General features: G+C 43.6%; 1 protein-coding gene across 5 annotated transcripts in view; it reads right to left on the minus strand.

Moving 5' to 3' along the window:
• Positions 1-240: 240 nt before the first annotated feature.
• Positions 241-22,112, minus strand: part of PLXNB1 (plexin B1) — a 130,738-nt gene continuing 108,866 nt past the window's right edge. For 4 of the 5 annotated variants that reach the window (XM_088134519.1, XM_088134518.1, XM_088134517.1 and 1 more), the window contains 15 exons: positions 21,580-21,680; positions 21,211-21,428; positions 20,264-20,442; positions 18,943-19,009; positions 18,051-18,197; positions 15,778-15,955; positions 15,363-15,466; positions 10,678-10,762; positions 10,290-10,456; positions 9,392-9,552; positions 8,562-8,709; positions 7,725-7,789; positions 7,549-7,624; positions 6,353-6,427; positions 241-5,733 (listed from right to left, as the gene is read on the minus strand). In XM_088134519.1, coding sequence (XP_087990645.1) covers positions 5,629-5,733; positions 6,353-6,427; positions 7,549-7,624; positions 7,725-7,789; positions 8,562-8,709; positions 9,392-9,552; positions 10,290-10,456; positions 10,678-10,762; positions 15,363-15,466; positions 15,778-15,955; positions 18,051-18,197; positions 18,943-19,009; positions 20,264-20,442; positions 21,211-21,428; positions 21,580-21,680 — 1,876 coding nt within the window. In that variant the 3' untranslated portion in view covers positions 241-5,628. Of the gene's footprint in view, positions 5,734-6,352; positions 6,428-7,548; positions 7,625-7,720; positions 7,790-8,561; positions 8,710-9,391; positions 9,553-10,289; positions 10,457-10,677; positions 10,763-15,362; positions 15,467-15,777; positions 15,956-18,050; positions 18,198-18,942; positions 19,010-20,263; positions 20,443-21,210; positions 21,429-21,579; positions 21,681-22,112 lie in introns of those variants that run through there. The other variant, XM_088134520.1, reaches the window with a different exon arrangement.

Consider the following 22,112-nt stretch of genomic DNA (forward strand, 5'->3'; position numbering starts at 1 on the left):
AGGCACCACTGTATGTCATAAATGACAGTTAACAAATTGCAATAGCTCATACAGACCCATCAGAACTTCGTGCAAGTGAACTGACAGTCTTCCCCGTTACCTGCTAATTTTATGCACGTTTGTTGCACAAAATGGAGAAATAAATCCAGTAAAAACCCAGCCACTGATTCTTCCTCACATCCCGCTCGGAAGACCTAATGCATTCTTAAGGAAGCCAATTAACAAGGAGGAGGAGCCGCATTCTGTGTTGTATATTAAAGTTTATTGAATTACCATGTAAGAATTTTGCTCTGTAATAAAAGTCATCTGGAATCTAAGCCGATTATTTACAGACAAAACTTCTCATTTCATGATAAAATTCCTACTTTGCTCAGAGCAGTATCTACAATGACGTTATACTATGGAACAACAACAAACATAACGAAACCAGGCTGGCTTGTCCATCAAGCTTTCCAGATTAATAACGACCTAATCCTCCAATCAGTTAAGAGAGCAGATTTGGGGGGGGGGGGGCTGAACCAGGATGCAAAAAGAAAAGGCAGGTTATTGGCTCAGAATGCGAGAGGCCAGAACAGAAGCCGCGACACCTTTGCAACTCTCCCAAAATTCAGGGTTGGGCAGCCTTTTCTTCCCTAGCTGCTGCCAGCATTTTCTTTCTCCCAGCTGTAGCCTCCGAGGTTGGAAGTCCTTCCTGCAATGTAAACAGGAGTGGTGGGGGGGACCCAACAACATATCTTGCTGGTGGTAAGTTACTAAGGCATCGTGCTAGGAGCTGCTGCTCCAACAGCATTGCTGCTGTGAAAGAGGGGAGCAGCTGCAACCTTGTTTTGTTAAGCAAGCCCTGTTGTGGTCCAGCGTGGTTATTAATCTGCTGCTCTCAGCAGGTCTAGCTTTCCATGGCACGGGGACAGAAGCACGATCACCTACCCGTATCTGCGGTTCAGCCTGCTGTTAAATACCCATCAAAGGCCAGCCGAGAAAAGAAGAGGATGATGCAACTTCTACATTCCTTTCTGCTTCAAGAGCACTCATGAATCCTAGGTTGACCTGCATCTACTAGGAGAGGAAGGTGTGTGAGAAGGGCATTAGGATGTTTGGATCTGAACAGGGAACACTCAAAATGGCACACACCATTTTGAGTGTTCCCAGTTCAGATCAAAACACTCCGTGTCCTTCTCACACAGCTTCCTGTCTGGCTGTGGATGATTTGATTCAGGAGACCAAAAAAAAAAAAAAAATACAGCTATGTCCTGCGTGCTGCTAGAGGCATTGAATGAACCCGTTGGTATAGGAATTTTATACAATTCCTAGTTTTTTTTAATCCATTCAACTGTGTCTGATTCTCGGAGGCTCCTTGGACAAGTCCCTGCAGTTTTCTCAGCAAAGCTTTTCAGAAGTGGTTTGCCCTTGCCTCCTCCATGCTAGGACTGAGAGAGACTGGCCCAAGGTCACCCAGCTGGCTTTGTGCCTAACGCAGGACTAGAACTCAGAGTCTCTGTAATCTAGCCTGATACCTTAACCACTACACCAAACTGGCTCTCTAATTCCTATTTGCATAAAGGTTAACTGCAGTTGTAATGTTCAACCTCTTTCTGAAAAAGCAATCATCTGTGGAGGAAAGAAGGGAGTGACTGGAACGGACAGCAGGAGCAAGAGTCTGAACAAACCATAGTCTCCTACTAATTGTCTGAGAATCTACGGTTGTTTCCTAACAGCAGAGATGGTGGTGCATGTGGGCCCCCGGGATTCGTCTCATTCGCATGGAGCAAGAAAGCATTCTTGGCTTGGATATGCTGGCGTGTCTCGGTGCACCCTAAAACCTTTGCTGTTCTTTCCCAGCCCTGACTGCTATTTGTTGCTTTCCAACTTCAAAGCAAGGGGGTACCTCCAGGAGCTCAGGAACAACCAGGGGCTTCTTCCTCATGAACTTTCCGGAGGCATCGGACTCGCCACTAAGGAGGAAAAGGATGCTGACCTGGATAAGACCTTAGGTCTGATCCAAAAGTGCTCTTCTGTTTACGTGTTTAACTTTGAGATACCTAGAGACTGGGATCTAACCATAATTCATCTCTAGCACAACTATAGATCAAGCTTCCATTGCATCCTCAGGCTGTATTGACATAACATACTTACACATTAACTGGGATTGCATGTGGGCTGAATTTGCACAACCTGCCAGGCTGAAATGTGGTCGGCTAGTTTATGATTTAGTACATGCTGGCTGGGGGAATTTTGGGGGTTGAAGTCCACCCATCTTAAAGTAGCTGAGGTTGAGAGACACTGATTTAGCATGTATGTGAACAAGCCAGCCAGACTCATACCGGAGGAACACAGTTCTCTGGAGTAGATGGAAGCTTCCTTTCAGTTCTGTCTCTCAAGTGATGTCCTTGGGAGTCAAAGTCAAAGGGTGTAATTCAGAGCTGGCTTGAACATGATCAATTTTTCAGGTAGACTATACGAAGGCAGGAAAGGAGAAACGGTAATGCTCCCAGTGCGGTTTCCTCCAAAGTGCATGAGAAGTAAGGGGGGGGGGGGAGAGAGAGAGAGAGAGAGTGTGTGTGTGTGTGTGTAATGGGCAATAGGAATGTAGTGTGTGTAATGGGCAGTAGGGCAGTGTGTGTGTGTAATGGGCAGTTCCTTGAGGAACAGGAAGAAGAGCTGTAACCAAGGCAATGGTCAGATAAAAGAAACCTTATCATAAATTAGAATTAGCATTCATAATTCGGGCATCCTAGTCTGGCCTACCTTGAAAAGCTGACAGTGTGGCTCTGCCTTGAGCCCACAGCATATTAAGCCATATTTTGGTTACTCATGGGTTTGTTGAATAAACCACAGTTGGCTAGATTCACACAACATAATGTTGCTAACCCATAAAGTGTTTTTTTTATGTTAGATTTGTATGGCGTGATCCTAGATTTTGTGTATTAATGCAGGGTTCCTCAACCTTGGTGACTTGAAGATGTGTGGACTTCAACTCCGAGAATTCCACACATCTTCAAGTCGCCAAGGTTGAGGAACCCTGCATTAATGGATGACATTTGTGGCTAGGTTAGCTCTAGTATTTACATAGCCAGCCTTTCCCATTTGCTGCCCCTCTTCTAGTCCTGCTGGCTGGGAATTCTAATGAATCTGAGTGAATCTCACAATGCTATGTAAGATAAATCAGGATTATTATTGGCATTCTCATAAACATGAAGCTGAGGCTGACTGATAAATGGCCAGCTTAAGGCACCCAGGAAGGTTATGGTTAGACAGAGATTTAAACCACAAACGCTCGAGCTGATATTAATTCTACCCTTCATTGGGAATGAGGGGTTGACTCTTTTGGGACCAAGTCAGCTGTGGCATAGGAAGAGCTTTCAAAAATAGCTAGAGCGGGGAATGGGTGATCTCAATAGGACTTGAAATGGTGGCTCAGTTTCCTCACTACCCTGTGAGATTCTCCTCCTTTAAATCCCACTGTCTGGAAATGAATGTTTGGTTACACATGTGAAAACATGCATCAGTTTAGACAGTGTTTGCATCCCCCCAATCCCACAGGATGAGAGCAACGTCAGGACTGCACTCAGTTAGGAAATGGCATAGAACAGAATGATTAACTATCCTCCAGCAATGTCCCTATATCCAAGCAACATCCCCCTCACTGGTAGCTGATTTTAAATAATTACATAAATAAAACTCTTTGGAAATATCCCATTTAGACATTTCTCACATCAGATTTAGCTTGCTCCCCAAGCCATCAATTTACTTTTGTTCCCAAATATGTAGATTTTTTAAAAAGTCAAGCAACATTCTTGAAAACTGGTTGAACTCAAAAGCTGGCATTAGCGTATCTCAGCAGAGGTGGGAGCAATAAAAAAACTCCTCTTAGCTGCCGCCTATGGCTGTAACAGTGAGAGTACTTGCACCTGCTGAACTTCTACCTGTTGTGCAGAAGCCTACCAAAAAGATTGCACTACTACTAGATGGTTTGCCATTTGTGATATCAAATGGCAAAGTGAAGTGATTTCTGGTATTAGAGCAATCTACTAATGAGCAAGGATCCCAATCTCCCGCTGATTGGACTGTGGTTGCTTCTGGAGTTGAGTTACTAACAGTTAATGGACACATCTATTGCAAGAAGAAGGGGCAAAGAGAAAAGGAAATGAAATCAAGAGTGCCAATGTGCTCGCCTCATCTCTTAACAGAAAGGACTGGGGAACAATTAAACAATGCATCAACCGGTGCTGAAATTTAATTTTAATTGAAGATAAAGCTGTCCACTGGCCCAAAAAAGGGGGCTCTGCCTGGCTTGTTCCTCTGCCCTTTAACAGCAGTTTCAGTTACAAAAATCAGCAGATGGTGCTTCTCATGACATGGAGATAAACATTATCATCTGCTAATGCCTGTAAATCTAGCTGCTCTCAAAGAGACAGGAGAAGGGCATAGCAAAAAAAAAAAAAATTAAAAAAAAAATGGGCCAGGACAACCACAGGCATAGAAATAACGAAAGCTGCCAGGGAGGACTTGGAAAAAATCAAAGGGGCAAGTGGCCAGCTTTGTCATCATTTCAAGAAGCCTCTGAAAAAGCTGGAAAGTCTTATTGGGGAAGAGGGTGAATCGAATGTCTAGGACAGTGTTTCTCAACCTTGGCCACTTTCAGATGCGTGGACTTCAACTCCCAGAATTCCCCAGCCAGCATGGCTGGCTGGGGAATTCTGGGAGTTGAAGTCCACACATCTGAAAGTAGCCAAGGTTGAGAAACACTGGTCTAGGAGGAAGTAATTCCCTGAAGGTAAATGTTTACTTGAGAAGTGCTAACACAAAGGGGGGGGGGGAGGACCTCAAAACCTTGAAGCTTGCACAGATCTTGCCCCTTCTCTGCAGGGTGATTGGCAGCCCCTATTCAACGTTGGGAGGGCGAGGCCACTGGGGATCGTGTCCTTTGTGCTTTTGGGAAAGCAGGATGGGGCATGGGCCGGAAGCAGCAGCTACAGGAACGCACACCCAGGAAACTTGAGGACCATCTTGAGTGGGTATGGCTGAGGAAGAGAGGCGATTCCCCCACGTTTCAGGGATTTGGGCAAGCTGTAAGCCAGATCTTCCTTCCTCTGCCTGCTCCTCTGTCCGTTGTGCTTGTCCCCAATACTTCCAGGGGAAGGTAGGTGTTGTTGGGTGTTAAGAGGGACTCCAAGCGCAGCAAGAAGGGCAGGGATGAATCTCCCCATGCTTAGCCAGCAGAATACTCTCTCCAGGGATCCAAGAGAGTCCAGAGGAAGCTCAATGCAAATTCAGGTTCCCCCCTCCTTCTTCGGGTGGGGGTGTTAAAGATCCAGCATCCCACACAGCTGCACCGTTCTCTAACTCCCCTGGCACATTCGTAACATCTGGCCTCCTGGCTGAAAATAGCTCAGCTCATCTGGTGGAGCCCTTCGGCTTCTGGGAACAAGTTCATTATTATCATGACTTAAGTGTTATTTTTCAAAAGAGTCTGTAACAAAAAAAGTAGTTCTCTGGCACCGTAGACTCCTTGCACTTGGCATTTTCTGACCATCTGCTGCTGCTTCTCTCCACCTCAGCGTGGAGCACTGGTTGGGACGGCAGCGGGTGCTGCCTGTACTCTTTCTACCCAACTGTCCCTTGGACGCCTCACAAATCCGTGACTTTGTTCTCCACTGCCGCGGCAATCTGTTGCAGGCGGTATCCCAGCTGCATTTTCTGTGCGATCGGGTCTTCCTCCAAGGCTGTGATGATCTGTGGGCAGAATCAGAGCTATTAAGCCAATGATTGCCTTCATCATCAGGCCTAGATATTTGAGGAGAACACCTCAAAGGGTGATCTCTTGCTTGTAGAGACCCAGCTTTCCAGGGACAGTAATCTGAGCCTTCCCAAATCTCAGAAGCTTTGACCGGACCTGTTCTGGGTGTCTTCCTTGCCTGATACAGGGCCGGCTTCTGCTAGCAATGGGGCCTTTTTGATGGTGCTGTTCTAACTGTGGAATGTGCTCCTTTAAATCTGGAGAACTGGATTCTTCCCTGCACTCCAATGGATCTCCAGTTTTCCTTTCCTTACTGACCCTTTCATAAGCCAAGGAGAAATACAAAAACAAATGTCTGAGGGATGGAGGGAGGGGAATTTTAAATTCAGTCTGACAGAATGGAAGCAGCAAATTGCTTACTTGCTTCTCCTTAGACACCAGTGCTCCAAGCTCTGGTGGAATCCCATCTGCAGATGTTGCTTTGCCACTAGGGCACCCAAAGACAGCCACATTCTTCTGTGTACTCATGTGTCACCACAATCAGAGTAGGGAAGATGGGCGTGGGGTCTCTACAACCCTAAGAAAAACAAGCTGGAAGGAAAATAGGAACCTCACCTGATCATAGTATTTGTTGATGTACTTGTAGAGTTCATGCAGAGCCACCAAGGAATTGAGTTCACCTGAGTAATTCTGTAACCAAGAGACACCAGCTATTTTTAGTTATGGAAGCCAAAGCTGCTCTATTTGCCTTACCAAGCCATGTTCAGAGTAGATCAAGTTGCATACTGGGCAGGCCAGCGCAAGAGTCACAGATTCTATGTGACCTGTCTTACACTAAAGCAGATGAGTCCATATCATGCAGAGGCCTCTCATCATATCTTATCTGAGCCTTTTAGCTGGAGATGCCAGGGAATGAACAAGGACTACATGATCAGAGTGAGGGCTGCAGCCTATGGATTATCTGAACTAATCCTTGTTTTCTTGGTAATCTCTTTTGCCAAGATGCCACAGGGAAGGCCACAGTCCTATATATCTGGAGAGGAGGTTCAGGAAACATGATCTAATTCTCTCAAATTTATTTATTTGCTGAATGAGCTTCTAATCTATGCAGTAATTCAATTTCCCTGGGTGGATTACCAAATTACTAGAAAGATTAAAAACCCAACAACAACAAAAAAGCAGCATGAAAAGAATAAAGTAATAAACAGCCCAGATTTGCTATAAAACATAACACATCCTCCACTCAGGGAGAGTGAGCATATAAATTAGAGGAATGCCTGGGGGAATAGGGACTTCTTTCAAAAAGACTTCAGTGAACAGGCCTGAAGACGTCTGTCCCTTGCAGACACTTGCTTCACTTCACATGGAGAGGAAATCCAAAGAACAGCCTAAAAAAATGACTAAAAAGCCTGGGCAAGTCCATAATGAAGAGAGGTTCCTTGAGATACGTTGAGATACCTTCAGCACCACCCCTATCACCACCACCCTCCAGCCATTCAGGCTTTTAGAAATCTCCAACCGGATGGAGAAATGGCTTGGCAACCAAAACAGCTAACAAGCACTGATTTCCTAGGACTTTATCAGCCAATTCTAATGAGCAACCCTGAAGCTTTGTTTTTGATAAACTGAAGTTTCTGAATGATCTTCAAAGAAAGCCCCAGGTACAATGCATTGCAGTAATGAAATCATGAAGACAGAAGTGGCAAAAGATGATCATCTCGGCGCTAATGCTGCTTCTAAGAACAGCACTCATAAATGCTTTGGCTAGGAACATGTACAAAGATGAGTGATGTAGCTAGGAGGCTTCTCACCCGTGATAGCTCCGCCAAGGCAGAATTCATCTCCTGATCACTGGCCGAGATGGTCTGGCGAATATCTGCATAGTACCTGCAGAAGAGAAAGGTTTATTATTATTTTATTCAGCTTGTCCTCTGCCTGTTCACCTACTCTGTATGTATCTGGCCTCCCTCTGAATCTTCTTCCTTACCTTTCCACCATCTGTTTGTAGCGTGGAATGTCACGAGCATAGAGCAGCTTGTTAATTGGGGAATCCTGAAAAGGCCACCAAAGGAGCAAGAAGTTAATTAATGCCCAGGAAGTTTTACACATAATGAAAATAATTAACACCCTCTCAGGTGGGAATGAGGAGGAAAGAAGAAAAAGCTATCACTGGAGGGATTGGCAGAGTATTTCCATCTCATCTCTTTATCCAAGGAATCATTCCCCAATTTTTCTCTGGATTCTGAAACTTGTCCAAAAATTAGACATGCATGATAATGAGGGCTAGCAACTTGCCAGAGTGAGATAATTTCCAAACAAAACTTTGAATGTCTGAAATGTACACAGCCAACCAAATCTACCTAAACCACTTTATATTCCTTCTAAGTCCCAAGATTTCTACAAGGATGCCTGTATTTTAATTGCAAAATAATGGTAGACATGAGAATATACAATTCCTCTGGTTGGATTAGGACAAGCTCCTATTTAATTCTCCATCTTTTAAAGCAGGGATGGGCAGCCAATGGCTAGTAGACCACAGGGGCTCCCCTATCTAGCACCCTATTTCTGGTTTCCAGAAACCTTTTGGGGTTCATGGAGTTGAATTCTTCAGCCTTTTTGCTCTGGGTTTTGGATGCCTTAAGCCTTGTAGAATTCTAGAAAGCTGGGGTATAGATCAAATCATGAAACCAGCCCATTTGAGGGAAAAGCCTGGATCCCTTATCACACACTTCTTGCACTGGGAAGTAACCATTTGGGGGACATCACTTCCAGATTCTCTTAACATTAAAGAGAAGCATTATAAGCTGCATTCTTCCAGGCTTACCCGACCCAGTTTGTGGTCAGCGATGGTGCAGGAGTCCATGAAGGTCTGAGCAATGACCAAGAGCACAGCATCCACATTATCTGATGTTTGCACATCAAATACAAACTGGGGGTTCTTGATGATGTTGATCCAAAACCTTAAGGGCAGACTGCAGGAAGAAAAAATGCTCAGTCAATAGCATTCAGCAGGATCTCTTACAAGAGGAGATTGGGAGATGACATGTCCATGACAACACAGTGATTCAAATGATGTCAGTTATGTACTTGTATAGTGTCATGGCATCATTACACAATCATGTCATTTGTGCAATGATGTCACGAGGCCCAGGTCATTGTATTGATGTCATCATGGCTAGTTTGGAGCTGTCTACAAATGAAGTACCCTGGGAGTAGGAGTGAAGCCAGTGAATTAAGAATCTGTTATTACTGTACATGCAAAACATGTCAGTTTCATGATGTGAAATTTCTCCACTTAGTGCAATTTACAGTCTAATCAAGTCTATACAGCATGAAACGGTGAGGTTTACCCTATTTTCCCCCGCTGCAGTACCTACAAAATTTCTACTAATTGCTTTAGTCTTAGAGAAAACCCCCCTCCCATTGGTGCTATGCTCACCATCACATCTAGGTTGGCCCATAATTTTCTGAGTATTATATACTCTAACTGTAAAATAGGGATTATTAATATGACAAAGATGATCTTGGGCTGGGTACCTGCAGAGTTTTGCTAGGGCATTCTCTTCTCTGGGGAAATGAAGAGCAAGACAATAAATAGCACAATCAAGACATCAAGCTTTTGCGAAGTAGCTTCCAGTAGTTTTGATGGCATACCTATTTGTCTTCCAGATATGGATGGTTTCTGGATCTGTGATCCCATGATTCAGTGCCTGCTCATCTAGCAGGTCAAAAAAATATTTCACAGCCAGTGGGACAGGACGATTGGTACTGAGGATCACTTGGAATAAGTCATCTACAAACTTCTGCAGTGTCCCCTACAAGCAAATATAGCACAAGTCAGGCCAAGTTATGGCACAGTTTCCTTTGGGGCCAACAAAAACAAGAGCAGTGAAGACCTTGAAGAAAAGCTTAGAATCATAGAACCAGCCGTTGGATGTGATGGACTCTTCCATTATGTGTCAGTGGGAAAGGATAACCTACCATGTAGTTCTGATCCAAAGGGAAACTGGCTAAGAAAATCACAAATTCTGTGGGCTAGAATCCTGATAGATCAAGGAGAGAAGAAAAAAATGGCTGGGCATTTCCTATAGGAATTCTTTTTCAGAGGATCTCTTAAGCCAAACCACTTTTTTTTTTTAATCTCCACTAATAAGAAAATCTTTTTATCACTGAGTTGGAAAGCAACAATATGCATCTATCTAAGTACCTTTTCCTACAGAGCCCTTAGAAGTATGTTGTATTGGGGAACCTCTCAGCTCCCCTAACATTATCACTGCATCTTGTGGCAAAGAATCCCATAGAGTAGCTATGCCCAGTGTGCTGAAATGTCTCCTTTTATCTGTCCTAATTTGCCCTCCATTTAAATTCCCAGAAAACATCTGTGTAGATGAGATCAAGTCAAGAAAACTAGACTGGCACTGTAATGCTGTGCATATTTATGGAGAAGAAAGTCTTATTTGTTCAGTGGGGCTTCCTTCAAAGATTGTATGGATGGAATTAAAGCCTGAAAGAATGGCTGGGAACCGATAGAAAAGACTGGATTCCTTCTTACCTTCATGGAAAGGAGGCGAGTTAGATAGATCTCAGGAATGGCTTTGGCTCTTTCCCGTTCCCGCAGGCTCCCTCGCCGATGTTTAGGTAGCTCAGGCTCCTCGGTCGGCTTCACCAGGTGCCAAAGCTTCATGCCACCCTCATCTGCATCCTCCAGCATAGGAGTTTCTAAAACACAAGCCAGCAGAAGATCACTCTGGATGATTTGCAGTAGATTGTCAGATGGTAGTTGCCCAATTTCCCAGCTGAACATTTTCTTTCTTCTTAAATTAACGTGCTACTCCAAACTGGTTTTGGAATTAACTTCCAGTCCATTTCATTCCTTTGCCCATTTAGCCCGCCCAACCTGATTTTTCCCTAACCACCAAATAAGAGTCGGGGTCACTCACTCTCTCCAGGGATGTAATCCTGATTCTCCCTGGGAAGGTGCTTGGTCATTCGAGGAACCAGTGCAAGAGTGGCTCCGTCAGGCACCTGAGCACGAGCAAAACACTTGGGTTAAACAGCTTTCTGTACTCGACATCTTATTGCATTGTTTTCCAGCAAAAGTATCTGGAAGTTGGCACTGGAGATTAGACACATAAAACCATCTCGTCTCCTCATGTGCTAATTCCTCTGACTTTTGATATAATTAGAGTAGAAGCTCTAGAGTAGAGTAGAAAGGATATCATCTATCCTTTGAGGGAGTGTGTGTCTGGCCTTTTCACTCCCCAGGACAAAGAAGTTCAGCAGGATCCATACTTTAAAATGCTTGGAGATCGACAGGACAGGGCAGGCTTCACCCCCAAAATACTAAGGGTTAGGGCTAGGGTTTCCCTGTGAAGAATTTATTTTTGAAACTAGCCTTTTTATTTGATGATCGCAGTAGCTGTTAATGGCAGCTACTGATTTATTTTAGGAAATGTATGTATATCCTGTCTTTCCACTGTCAAAGCAAAACTTGGAGTGGCTTTTCATATGTACGTACTTTACTGTAATCAATAGGTTAAAAAAAACATTAAAACCTAATAATCAGGGATATAATATTTGATGGCACGTTTTAACCTCAGCAACACAGAACCTAGCCATGGTGACAGTAATACTAATGTAAGAATCAGAAAGTAGAAGCTTTATACAACAATGGTCTGTTTGTCCTGAATACTGTCCCAGAAGAGATGAAATGAGAGGACTCTGTGTCCCTATACAAATTTCAGTACAGCAATACAGGGGCAATGGCTTAATTTTCTCTAAACCACAAGGGCAAACTTATTTGGGTAAGGGGATTTTAGAGTATCTGATAGAGGTGTTGATGGTAATACAGTATGCCATGCTCAGAAAAGGTTGTTCCTCAGCCTGGGGAAGGTGAAAGATGTTAACTATTTGTTGGCATCCAAGGTCAGCTTGAAATCCAAGTTCCACCGTTATATGGCATCCTACTGATGTCCAGCTGGTCCTCCATATCATCTATCCTTTGAGTGGGTATGTGTCTGGCCTTTTCACACCCCAGGACAAAAAAGAACCTGGCTGTGAGTCCATGAGATGCTAACTTGGACTCTATAGCCTCCCTCCAGCCTGGAGAATGGTCCTCTGCCCATACAAGAGTTAACAGCCAGTGGAGAAGAACTGGATCTTTAGCCAGTAATTGACCATCAGCTTGCAGACTGTAGTCTCTGTTATAGGCATCCCCACTTGAGGTCTGAGAGTGATGGTTACAGAGCTTGGGGTGGCTAGAACAAAATCTCAAAAATTTTGTTTGCACCACTTCCACAGTATTCTTTGAGGTATAGATTCCCACCTGTGTTCTGAAAAAGATCTGAGTGAATCTTTTGACAATTGGTCAGAACTAACTCTTCACCTTTGGAGAAACAGAAGCACCTAATGGTGGCTGAAGATCGTAATGTCACCTGAGAGGTGTGCACTTTCCATGACTCTTTGGCATCAAAAACCACTCCAAGCTACTTAAAACTTGTCAACTGGCTCAATCTCAACTCTCCTCTATAATCTAGGTTTTAGTTTTTTTCCCAAAGGCCATAGTTCTGCATTTCTGACAATTAAGGGTTAACTTGCTTTGCTTGCGAAAAGGATTATAGATTTCATTCTCTTCTGAGCCCAACTGGAGTTTGAGATACAATGGTAGCAGCATCTGCGTACACAAGGATGGGTATCCTGCAGCCTGCAGTTTGAGAGCATGGAAATCAAGACTGTTGAGGGTTAATGCCATTGAATTAATATATAGATTGAACAAGGTTGCAAATTTAATGGATCTCTCTCTGTATGGCTATTCTGTCTGAAAGGAGTCCTTGTAGAGAGCATCTCACTTGTAGGAAATTGAACAAAATCATGAAGCAAAAAAAATTAAAAATGGCTGCTTATCAATCAATGTGTTGTGAGGTTTCCCCCCAAAATACATCGAGAGATAGAAGCAAAGGCAAACTTGAAATCCAAAAATGCCATGTATAAGGGAGATTTCCATTTTTGTAGATGCTTCTGGGTAAGAACAAGTATTTTATCAAGAGTTGACCAGCCTTCCCTAAAGTCAGCTTGTTTATCTCCAGTAATCTTCTCGGATTCAATCTTGAAGTTTAATCTTTGGGTGCTTAGCATATAGTTTAGTGATCATGCTCAGCAGACTAATTAGCCTGTACAGTGGTACCTCTACTTACGAACTTAATCCGTTCCGTGACTCTGATCGCAAGTCGAGTTGGTCGCAAGTCAAAGTAAATTTTCCCATAAGGTTCAATGTAATTACCATTAATCCGTTCCGGCGTCCGTGGACCACGTGTCAGGGGCGGAAAAACGGCTGCTGACCACGCAGCAGGGCGGAAAAATGGCCGCAGACCACGTGTCAGGGGCGGAAAAATGGCCGTGGACCACGTGGCATGGGCGGAAAATGGCCGCGGACCACGTGGAACGAGCGGAAAATGGCTGCGGATCTGGTACGTAAGTCGAGGCGAGTTCGTAAGTAGAGGTAAATTTTTGGGGCTGGAGCTGGTTGTATCTCGAAAAATTCATAAGTAGGGGAGTTCGTAAGTAGAGGTACCATTGTAATTAGTTATGTCTTGTCTGTTGTCTTTCTTATAGATGGATATGATTATTGCTACTTCCCAGTCCAAACTCCAAACTGAGCAGTAAGTGCATCATATTGTGGGAAGCCAGCCAATAGTTGACAGAGGGTTGTCTGCCATTCCACGAAAAGGTGTGTTTGGTGGGCCAGTATTTGCAGCCTTCCTACTTACCTCGTATGGAGTATGGGGGAGATGTTTGATGCTGGAGGCATGGAGGTTCAGCACACTTATCTACAGGGTCAGATGCTCCTCCAGTGATGGGCCACTTTCTCCTTATTTACTCTGCCTTGGAGGACTAGCTGTAAAGGTTGATCTTTAAAAACTCTTATGGGAATAATAAAGAAGTTGGCCAAGAACCTTTCAGATACAGCAGCATTAGTTGGGATAAGATGTTGTCTGAAGGTATGATGAAATGCTTAACTGACCTTGGGAGTACAGAGGAGGCAATTAAGGGAGGTAACAGGGCAGTTAGACAATAGACTTTTAAGTCCAGGGTAGGGAGGAAGTATGAGACAGAGACCCAGAGTAACTCTACATTAATGATGTTAGGTATAAGTTGAGCTGAAGAATTGCTCTGGCAGGTTTTCAAGGTTCTGCTACTAGCAAGAAATGTCTTTCTAGAAATCCAAGTGGTTCTTGTTTCCTGAGCTTGCCAGCCTTGCAGAACTTGACAGAATGTAAGGAGAATCCTTTCTGAAAGGGGTGTGTGCATGTGCGCTAGGAAGCCAAACTATTGTTCTTAGATCAATGGCTCACTGATTACATCTTAACAGGCTGCCAAGGGACTTAATTATTCCTTTGCTATCCAGCCAGCAATCTTTCTTGATGTAGTTAAGTTTAATTTCCACACAGACAAGTTGGAACACTCTACCATGGCAGGGGGCTGGGGGAGCTGCCAATTACTAGTCACTATATTTGATCTTACAGGGGAGCAGTTATGCTCCTCTTGTTCATCAGTCTGGGCATCCCTTATATTACAGTACCAAGTGCTCTTTTATGTTGTTTCAAGCAATACTTTTTGTTCTGTGATTAAGAGCCTTTCAAAAATAGCGATTATCGTATGGGTTGTAGGCAACCACTGCCTGAATATAGTCTTATGCTGGTGCTGATCAATGTTTATTGTGAGAAGGAGTCCCAGTGATAACACTGTTGGCATCTTCATCAGAAAGTGATTGAATGTTAATAGAGGAAGGAAATGTACACTCTTGGGTTATAATTGCTTTAGGTCTGCTGTTTACATTGCAGGTGTGTTGTGCAAAATAGCGTTCCTTTCCTGGTGGCCTTAAGCTTGTCAATTTTCCGTCATTTAGTAGACTTCCTGGCTGCCTGCTCTGAAACAGAGCAATGTCATTTTTTTTTTTTTTTTGGTATGCCATCAGTCTCCTCATCTCAAGTGTTTGTGACTCAAGAAGGCCTTGTTATATCTTCTTTTCTCAACTTCAATGAGCCTCAGGCCGAAGTTCAGATCATTTATCTACAATCCTAAGCTTCTTGCCAGTTATGTGGAACTTCTTAAAAGGACTGTTATTCCAGTGCTGCTCCTGCTCCTCTTTAAAGTGGCTAGCATCTTTTAGAAACAAAGCAAGGGAAACTGAGAAGACCTGACAGCAGGCAGAAATTGAGTAGGCATATCTGCAGGTGCTAACTTGGCTGTATCTCAGAGTGGTTAGCATCTAATGGAAGATCAGAGTCTAGTGCAAGGACAACTTTTCACAAGAAGCCTTCTCCTTTTCAAAAAATGATCAAGTAGCAGATCAGGGACAAGAACTTGGCCTGATCACCTTGAGAGCCGATTCCAATCAGAGGAAACCATACTGGGATCCATGGAAACGTGGTCTGAAGGTAAGGTGACTAATTCTAAGTAGTCTAGTTCTAAGGGAGAGTATTTTCATGGACTCCTGAGTCAGAAGAGACCAAAAGACTCCCCACCTTAACCCTCTTCCCTTTTTGGAGCTCTCAGGAGGCTGTCTTACCCTTAACCAAGCTACCCAATGCAGAGGAGGCCAAAAGAGTAGGAGGGCTTTCCTCACCTTGTAGTGCTGCAGCGTGTTAAGCCGCTTCCAGCTGCCCTGGACGATCGAAGTCACGTCCTCGTCAGAGAGGATGAGGTGCCCCGCCAGCCCGGACCGCCATTCTGTTGCCATCACAAAGAAGAAAAAACAAGAAGCAGCTTGTTTGGAAACAGCACCGTGCAGAGACCAGCAGTTCCAAATTTGTTCATCCGGCATGCCATTGGCTACAATCAGTCAGGTGACCTTCCCCACAGGGGCTTCCTATTGGCTCATTTGGCTCATTCGGATTGCCTCGGAAATGGATGGGAGTACTTGTTTGCAGTTGCCTAGCAACCTGGATAATGCTAACATGGGAGGCTGGCAGGTGGACTTTCACTTTGGGGGTCTTACTCAAGGTGGCCCTTCCAGCGCCCATTCCTGATCTTTGACTCACCCAAGTCAAGCGAGTCCGGGTCAGGTCGATGGCAATAAGGTGTCCCTTTGTAGATCTGGTCCAGGATCTTCTCTTTCACTTGGGTGATTGTGTCGCAATCCAGACCCTTCACCAACACTCCCTGGCTGCCCTCTGTTCCTCCCCCTGTGTTCCCAGCTTGAGACAGTGCAGTTAACGTCTGCAAAAACAAGAAATCAAGACCAACTGATTCCAGTGTATTCTCCTTGTCCTTAGCTCCTGGCAGCCACAGGAGTGCTGGTGGTTCTTTCTGTCCTCTTAGATTAAAATTGGATTAATTAATTGGAGGTACACGTGGCTTCTTTTTTATCCTCATGGTCACTGATTTGGCTCATGGCTGATGCAACACTCCTCCCCCACGACCCAACTGGCATGTGCCAGCCATGCAGAACTGCAGATGACTCGATCAGCCATCAGGCGGCCAGTGCAAAGGAGGGTGGAAGGGTGGCTTCCCACTCCCTGTCATGATTAAGATTTGGCCAGAATGAAAACCGCTGAGAAAATATCCACAGTGCTGCAAGCAGGACAGGTGACATTGCAGAGGAGTTTGGGGTGAGGAGGGGCTAATAAACCTTCCCTCACTTCGGCTGCTTTTCCACTCTTCTCACACAGGGCTGTGCAGGGCAGTGGCACAGCAGAGACTGAATGCTTAGAGAAGCCCTGCTTCTGTGAGGCCACTGCAGAATTTCATCTCAGTGAAAGGAGGGGGAAAGGGTTAGTTGACCAAGGAAGCAGTTAAATTCACAGACCGGTCTGTCTGGGGCTAAATCCAATGCTCCGAGGGCTGGGATATCTGATCCCGTTTTTCTGCTCACCCCACCCCTCCATGACTCAGTTAACAGCGCTGCATGAAGAGAGCCACTCTGTGAGATAGATTAGAAAGGGAGATACTGATTGCCCAAAAGTTACCAAGTAAATGTTATGGATTAACAGGGAAATGAATTCTGTCATTCTATATCCAAACCAATACACCTTGCTGGCTCTGCAGAGAAGTCGTTTGCTCCAATTAAGCTGCAGAAGGGAATGCGTTTGGGAGCGGGGAATCATTTTCAACAGAACCACTGTGTGTGAGTGAGATTCTGACACCTTCCCTGTGCATAATCTTTTCGATATGGGGTTGGGAGCACACATTTAGCATGCTGGATTTGCACAGTTTGCTAGACTAATCTAAAATGGGTCCTGGTCATTTGCAATTCAGTGTACTTTTGGAATCCAGTCCCTGTCTTCACATGCTATGGGAACCACGTTGTCTGGCTGAGCATACTATGTTATGTGGATTCAGTAACTGTATTTTCTTCCTCTCAGTTTAGTATGTGAACCCAGCCTTACTAAAGTAGTCAAATATCATTTAAACTGAAAAAAAGTGAAAAGTGATGCTCAAGCTTTAGTACAGTCTTCCCCAGCCTAGTGCCCTGCAGGCGCGTTATGGCTTCAGCACCCAGGATTCCTAGACAGCACGGCCACTGTGGGAATGGAAATCTAACATCCTACGGAAAGCAACAGGTTGGAGTAGACTGGGCAAGAATAGTTGCACCATTTTCCACCCCATATTATGCTTGGTTAGCCAGGGTGAAGGCTGGCTTGATCCACAGAGCCTGAAAAGGGCAACTTGCAACTGCAGTGAGATTATATGCTCCAAAGTGGAAAGGTTCTGCATTACCCACAATGGAGGAATGGTTGGTGAAGATGATGGAACTTGCAGAGATGGCTAAAGTGACTTCCCTGATTAGAGAAAAGACAATATCTACATTTATTGTTGACTGGAAACCCCTTACAGACTTTTTGCATGAAACACAAAAAAATGCATTTATGATTTGTGGTTTTGATGATTAGAAAAAAATTAGATAATAGAAAAAAGTGAGCTTTTCTTTTTGTAACCCTAGAGTTAGAGATAACTTTGTAATCATACTTGTATTTGCTGCAAAGAAAATCGGAAGCGTCTTCTATTTCTTTTTTCCTCGCCTCTTTTTTCTTTTTTTCTTTCTTTTCCCTTTTTTCTTTCTTTACTCTGTATTAGTTTTTGTTAGTTTTTATTTTCTCCTTAAAACTTTTAATAAAATTGATATTAAAAAAAAAAGAAAAGAAAAGAAAAGAAAAGGGCAACTTGCTAAGAATGGCAAGGTCATTAGGAACAGGATGGAGATACGAAAGAAGGGACCTGGACTCTGAAGATGGCTAGAAGCATGCAGCTGACAGTGTGGTCCAAGTCTGGTTCTAGCTGTGCTTCTTCCTCACAGGCCATCAGTAGCCCTTACCAGTGTGCGGTATTCCAGGTCTTCTCGGAGAAGTCGGTTGTCATTCAGGGTGTACTTAGCCTTCCCAGTTACCCAGTCCACAGGTCCCTTGTCTACTTGGTGCTTGATACCTCGGAAGAGCATATAGAGGGGCTCCCCAACAGAGTCCTAGTGGAGAAACAGAGAAATCCTCATCACCACCCTTCCAGATGCTCTCAAGTTTCCACCTTCCATTTCTGACCATCTAGCCCTATACAAGAAATGGGTCCAGTGGATGACTCCCACCAAGCCAGGTTCAGTGCCCAAGTTTAGCTTTCATCCAGCAGATTAAATCCCAGTCTGATGTGCAAATGCCAACATTAGCACCATGCAAATATATGATAGAGATCCTAGGAAAGTATGTTTGTACTAAAAGCATCATCTGGGTCTGAAAACACTGAAGGGTAATAATTCATTTCATAAGAAAGTGGCTTGGTGCTGAGTAAAATCTGTTTCAGTCAGCAACTGGCCTGCTTGCATCAGTATTAAAAATGTCTGGGCTCAACCTAAATACTAGGGTGCCAAGAACAGACACTGCATAGGTTCCTATTTCACAGGTCTGACTGTTCCCAGTATGTCAACATGTCACTAAGAAAAAAAAAAACTTGGCTAGAATGTCTTGTTCCTGATCCAGAGCCAACTCAGACTCTTATTCATCTGTTTTAGCAATATTTAATGCACAAGAGGACACTGGAGTCTTGAATCTCTCACTGTGCTCCTCCATCAAGATCTTGACAGCTGAGAATTAAGGGGTCCCTGGCATTATCAGAGCAGAGGTTTATGTAGTCAACCATTCAGAGCTAGCTACCTAGCAGAGAAATACATGATATATATGTTGACCTTCTACATATAATGGGATTGATGGATGTCTCACCCTTACAAATGCGTAGAGACAGATGGACATCCAGTTGGTCAGCAACTTCTCAACCACAGTTTCTGTCCTGAAAGAGAAGTTGAAGTTGTTTCAACCTTGACCCCATTAGAGATAACCTATATCTGGGGGTTGGCAACCTGCCATTCCAAGGCTACATGTGGCCTCTGATTTCCCTTTTTACAGTCCCTTTGATCATCATTACTCTCCTTCCTCATTTTATGATAGGAAATGCATAGAAACTATAGTGGTAGCCTTAAAAGAAGTGTGTCACTATTAAAAACTGTTATAAAACAACAATTAATTCCCCAAATTCCACCACCCCCAAACCCAGCCCCACACGTTATTGTCACACATCACAGTGGTGACACACTATTTAGAACATTCCACTTCTTTAAAAAATCTTGAAATGGGGAGATGGGATATTCCTAGTATCTTTGGGAAGTTCTACCTGCTCTGCTCTATAATTAACTGTATGTTCCTTATGGTGTTTGTTACTGTAAAAGATGGTGTTGTCTGATGTACAGGCTTTTAGAAAGAGGGATAATATAAATCCATTAAAAATCAGTAGCTACTTTATTTATAGGAACATTTTTATTTTTAATAATTGTAGATTGTTCTTCAATGCTAACAACCTTCCCAATTGGTTTAAAAGGCTCCAAAACAAAGGCCTATAAAAACTAAAACCTAACACTGAGAAGGGAGGCAAATTCAGTCCTCTTAAAAAACAAAATTCCTGAGCACCACGCAGAGTATACCTGCCTAAAATCTCTTTAGAGATGGGACAGTGTCCGCTTCTTATGGAAGGGATTCCATAACTGGAGAGCCACCACAGAAAAGACCCTTACCCCATTCGCATATTAAGAAGTGACATGCCATTGTTTTTTAGTGGCCCATTGTGCTAGCTGGCAAACACTGGGAATTGACTATTGCCTCCTTGGCCACAGCTAAGCTTTTTAGTTGGTCTCTGTTGGAAAGAGAACACCATCTTTTACAGAAATATCCTAGTTCTGATTTAATTCCGATGGTGTTTTGTACAGCAAATGTCCAGACCAGGTTTATCCATTTGAGCAAGCAATCAAGAGAAAGTGATTCAGCCTGAGAAAGAAGAGCAAAGGCCTCTTGGATCTAATGTCCTGTTTCACAAAGGTACCACTAGATGCCTACAGAAAATCTGCATATCAGGAACAAGGGCAATAAAACTTCCCCATTGTATTGTCCCCCAGCTTGAGCATCCCACAACTATCAAGACCAGTAGCCCTGATACATGTGCCCTTCCTCAATTTGTGTGTCTCCCAGGCTCTCTTCTGACATTGTCCTTCACCTTCGCAGCATCAGCTTTGGGTTCTTGGCCACATATTGCTCCACCAAGTCATTCAGGAGAGTCTTGAGGATATCTGTGAAGTACTCGAGTTTCCCATGCAAGGCAACTGTGAGAAGTGATGCAACATAAGCTCGGTCCCTTGGAGAGAATGTGCGCTGAATTTCCAAGGTGTGAATGAACTGGACAAAAGAGAGATGATCCAAGATGACACTGGCTGTTGGCTGTTAGGCAATTACTTCTTGGCTGGTGGGCAGAATAGCCATTTTAATTGATTGATTTAATTAAATAAGCTCCATAAAAAGCTAAAGCAGGCAAAACAACTCTCAGCAGAAATAAATAAAACCACAAATTCCATATCTCATATGCAAATGGAAGAATACACGCAGTTTGGATAAGCTTGCATTTTTTAAAAACACATCACGGTGTGGTTTTCTCTCCAACTTTGAGTCTCCTCTTCTGCTCCCTCCACTCCAAGAATCTGTTCACTTCTGCTAAACAGGCTTTTGTTATAACATTCTAAGTTGCGCTGAGTAACAGTCATATGCCCTGATTGATTCCGGAGATTGTTTAAACATTCTGTAATAACTACTGATAAGCTTTCCAATCTTTTTCTACACTGGTGGCTAGGAACTTACTTTTATGCTTCAAGTAATGAACATCCAGGCTGAGTCTGAACAATACCTTTTAACTCTGTTACTGCATTAACTCATTTTCTGCACTCACTCAATTACACTGAAAATCAAATGAACAGGCTAGATTCATGTTAAGCCATTAAAAAACAAGCCAAGCTGAAACCAACCAAGTTTAGCATGTTATTTGAGTGCAATCAGTAGGCCTTAAACAATCCTGGGTGTTATGCATGACTTTAGCCATTATGGCCTGGGTCCTGCAGGGTAGAACTCTGTTGTGTGTGATTGATTTGATTTGAGTCTTTATTTGAAACATACCTTGGTGAGAAAGAGCTTGCTGTTGAGGAGATTAGAAAGCTGCACCAAACCTTGTTCAACCGTCTGCCTCCGGGATTCAGGCACATCCAGGTCCCTTTGCAGTGGTGATTCACGGTGACCCGGGAAGAAGATGCGTTCCGCATAGGACTTGTAATCCAAGAAAGGAATCCCGGTGCCAACCAAGTCACTGGTGAGATCCATCATTTCAGTCATGAGGTCTAGAAAGAGAGGAAGCACACGAGTCATCCGGGAGTGGCGTGAGAAGATGGAGTGTGGTAAACGTAGAAAACTAAAAAGGTTTCTGCCTTATATCAGGAATTGAGTGAATATGGCATCTCTAGAAGTAGGGGGCAGAATGCTTTCTCTTACCTGTAAATTCTTTTTTGCACCGATCCCGGACACTTGTTTCCAGATTTTCTAGCTGGATTTGAACTTTTTTGTAATCTCTCAGGGCCTGTTTGCTCTTCCGCCTATAATGAAAAAAAGAAAAAAAAATCACACTGGTCCCTTTCTTCCCAAATTTTACAAAGGTACCTCCTTCATTGGAGAATGTCCTCCCATATTCTCTCTGTCTGGATCATTTGGGAAATGTTTTGTGGAGTGTGTAATTTCTATTACAATTTGAATCTGGAGAGCAGGAGCAAGGGCAGGGAAAAAGACAGACTTTTTTAAAAAAGGGAGTTAACTGAAGAGATATTGCAGATGTTGAATCTTATGCTAGGTTGGAATATTTATTCATCTTCTTTTGTACCGTCTACCTAAACTGGGAGCAGGCTGAACAAGGTCATTCCCATCACTAGTTACTAAATCCTTTTTAAATGGTAAGACCAAGATCTTTTGCATACAAAGGAGATATTCTTCCACTCATGACATGTCTCCTTCTCTCTCCAGTATGGGGATGG

This window comes from Python bivittatus, unplaced genomic scaffold (genome assembly GCF_059951505.1).
Source record: "Python bivittatus isolate LINGU-HERP-01145 unplaced genomic scaffold, Pbiv_v1 ctg000080_np1212, whole genome shotgun sequence".
NCBI classification, from domain to species: domain Eukaryota; kingdom Metazoa; phylum Chordata; class Lepidosauria; order Squamata; family Pythonidae; genus Python; species Python bivittatus.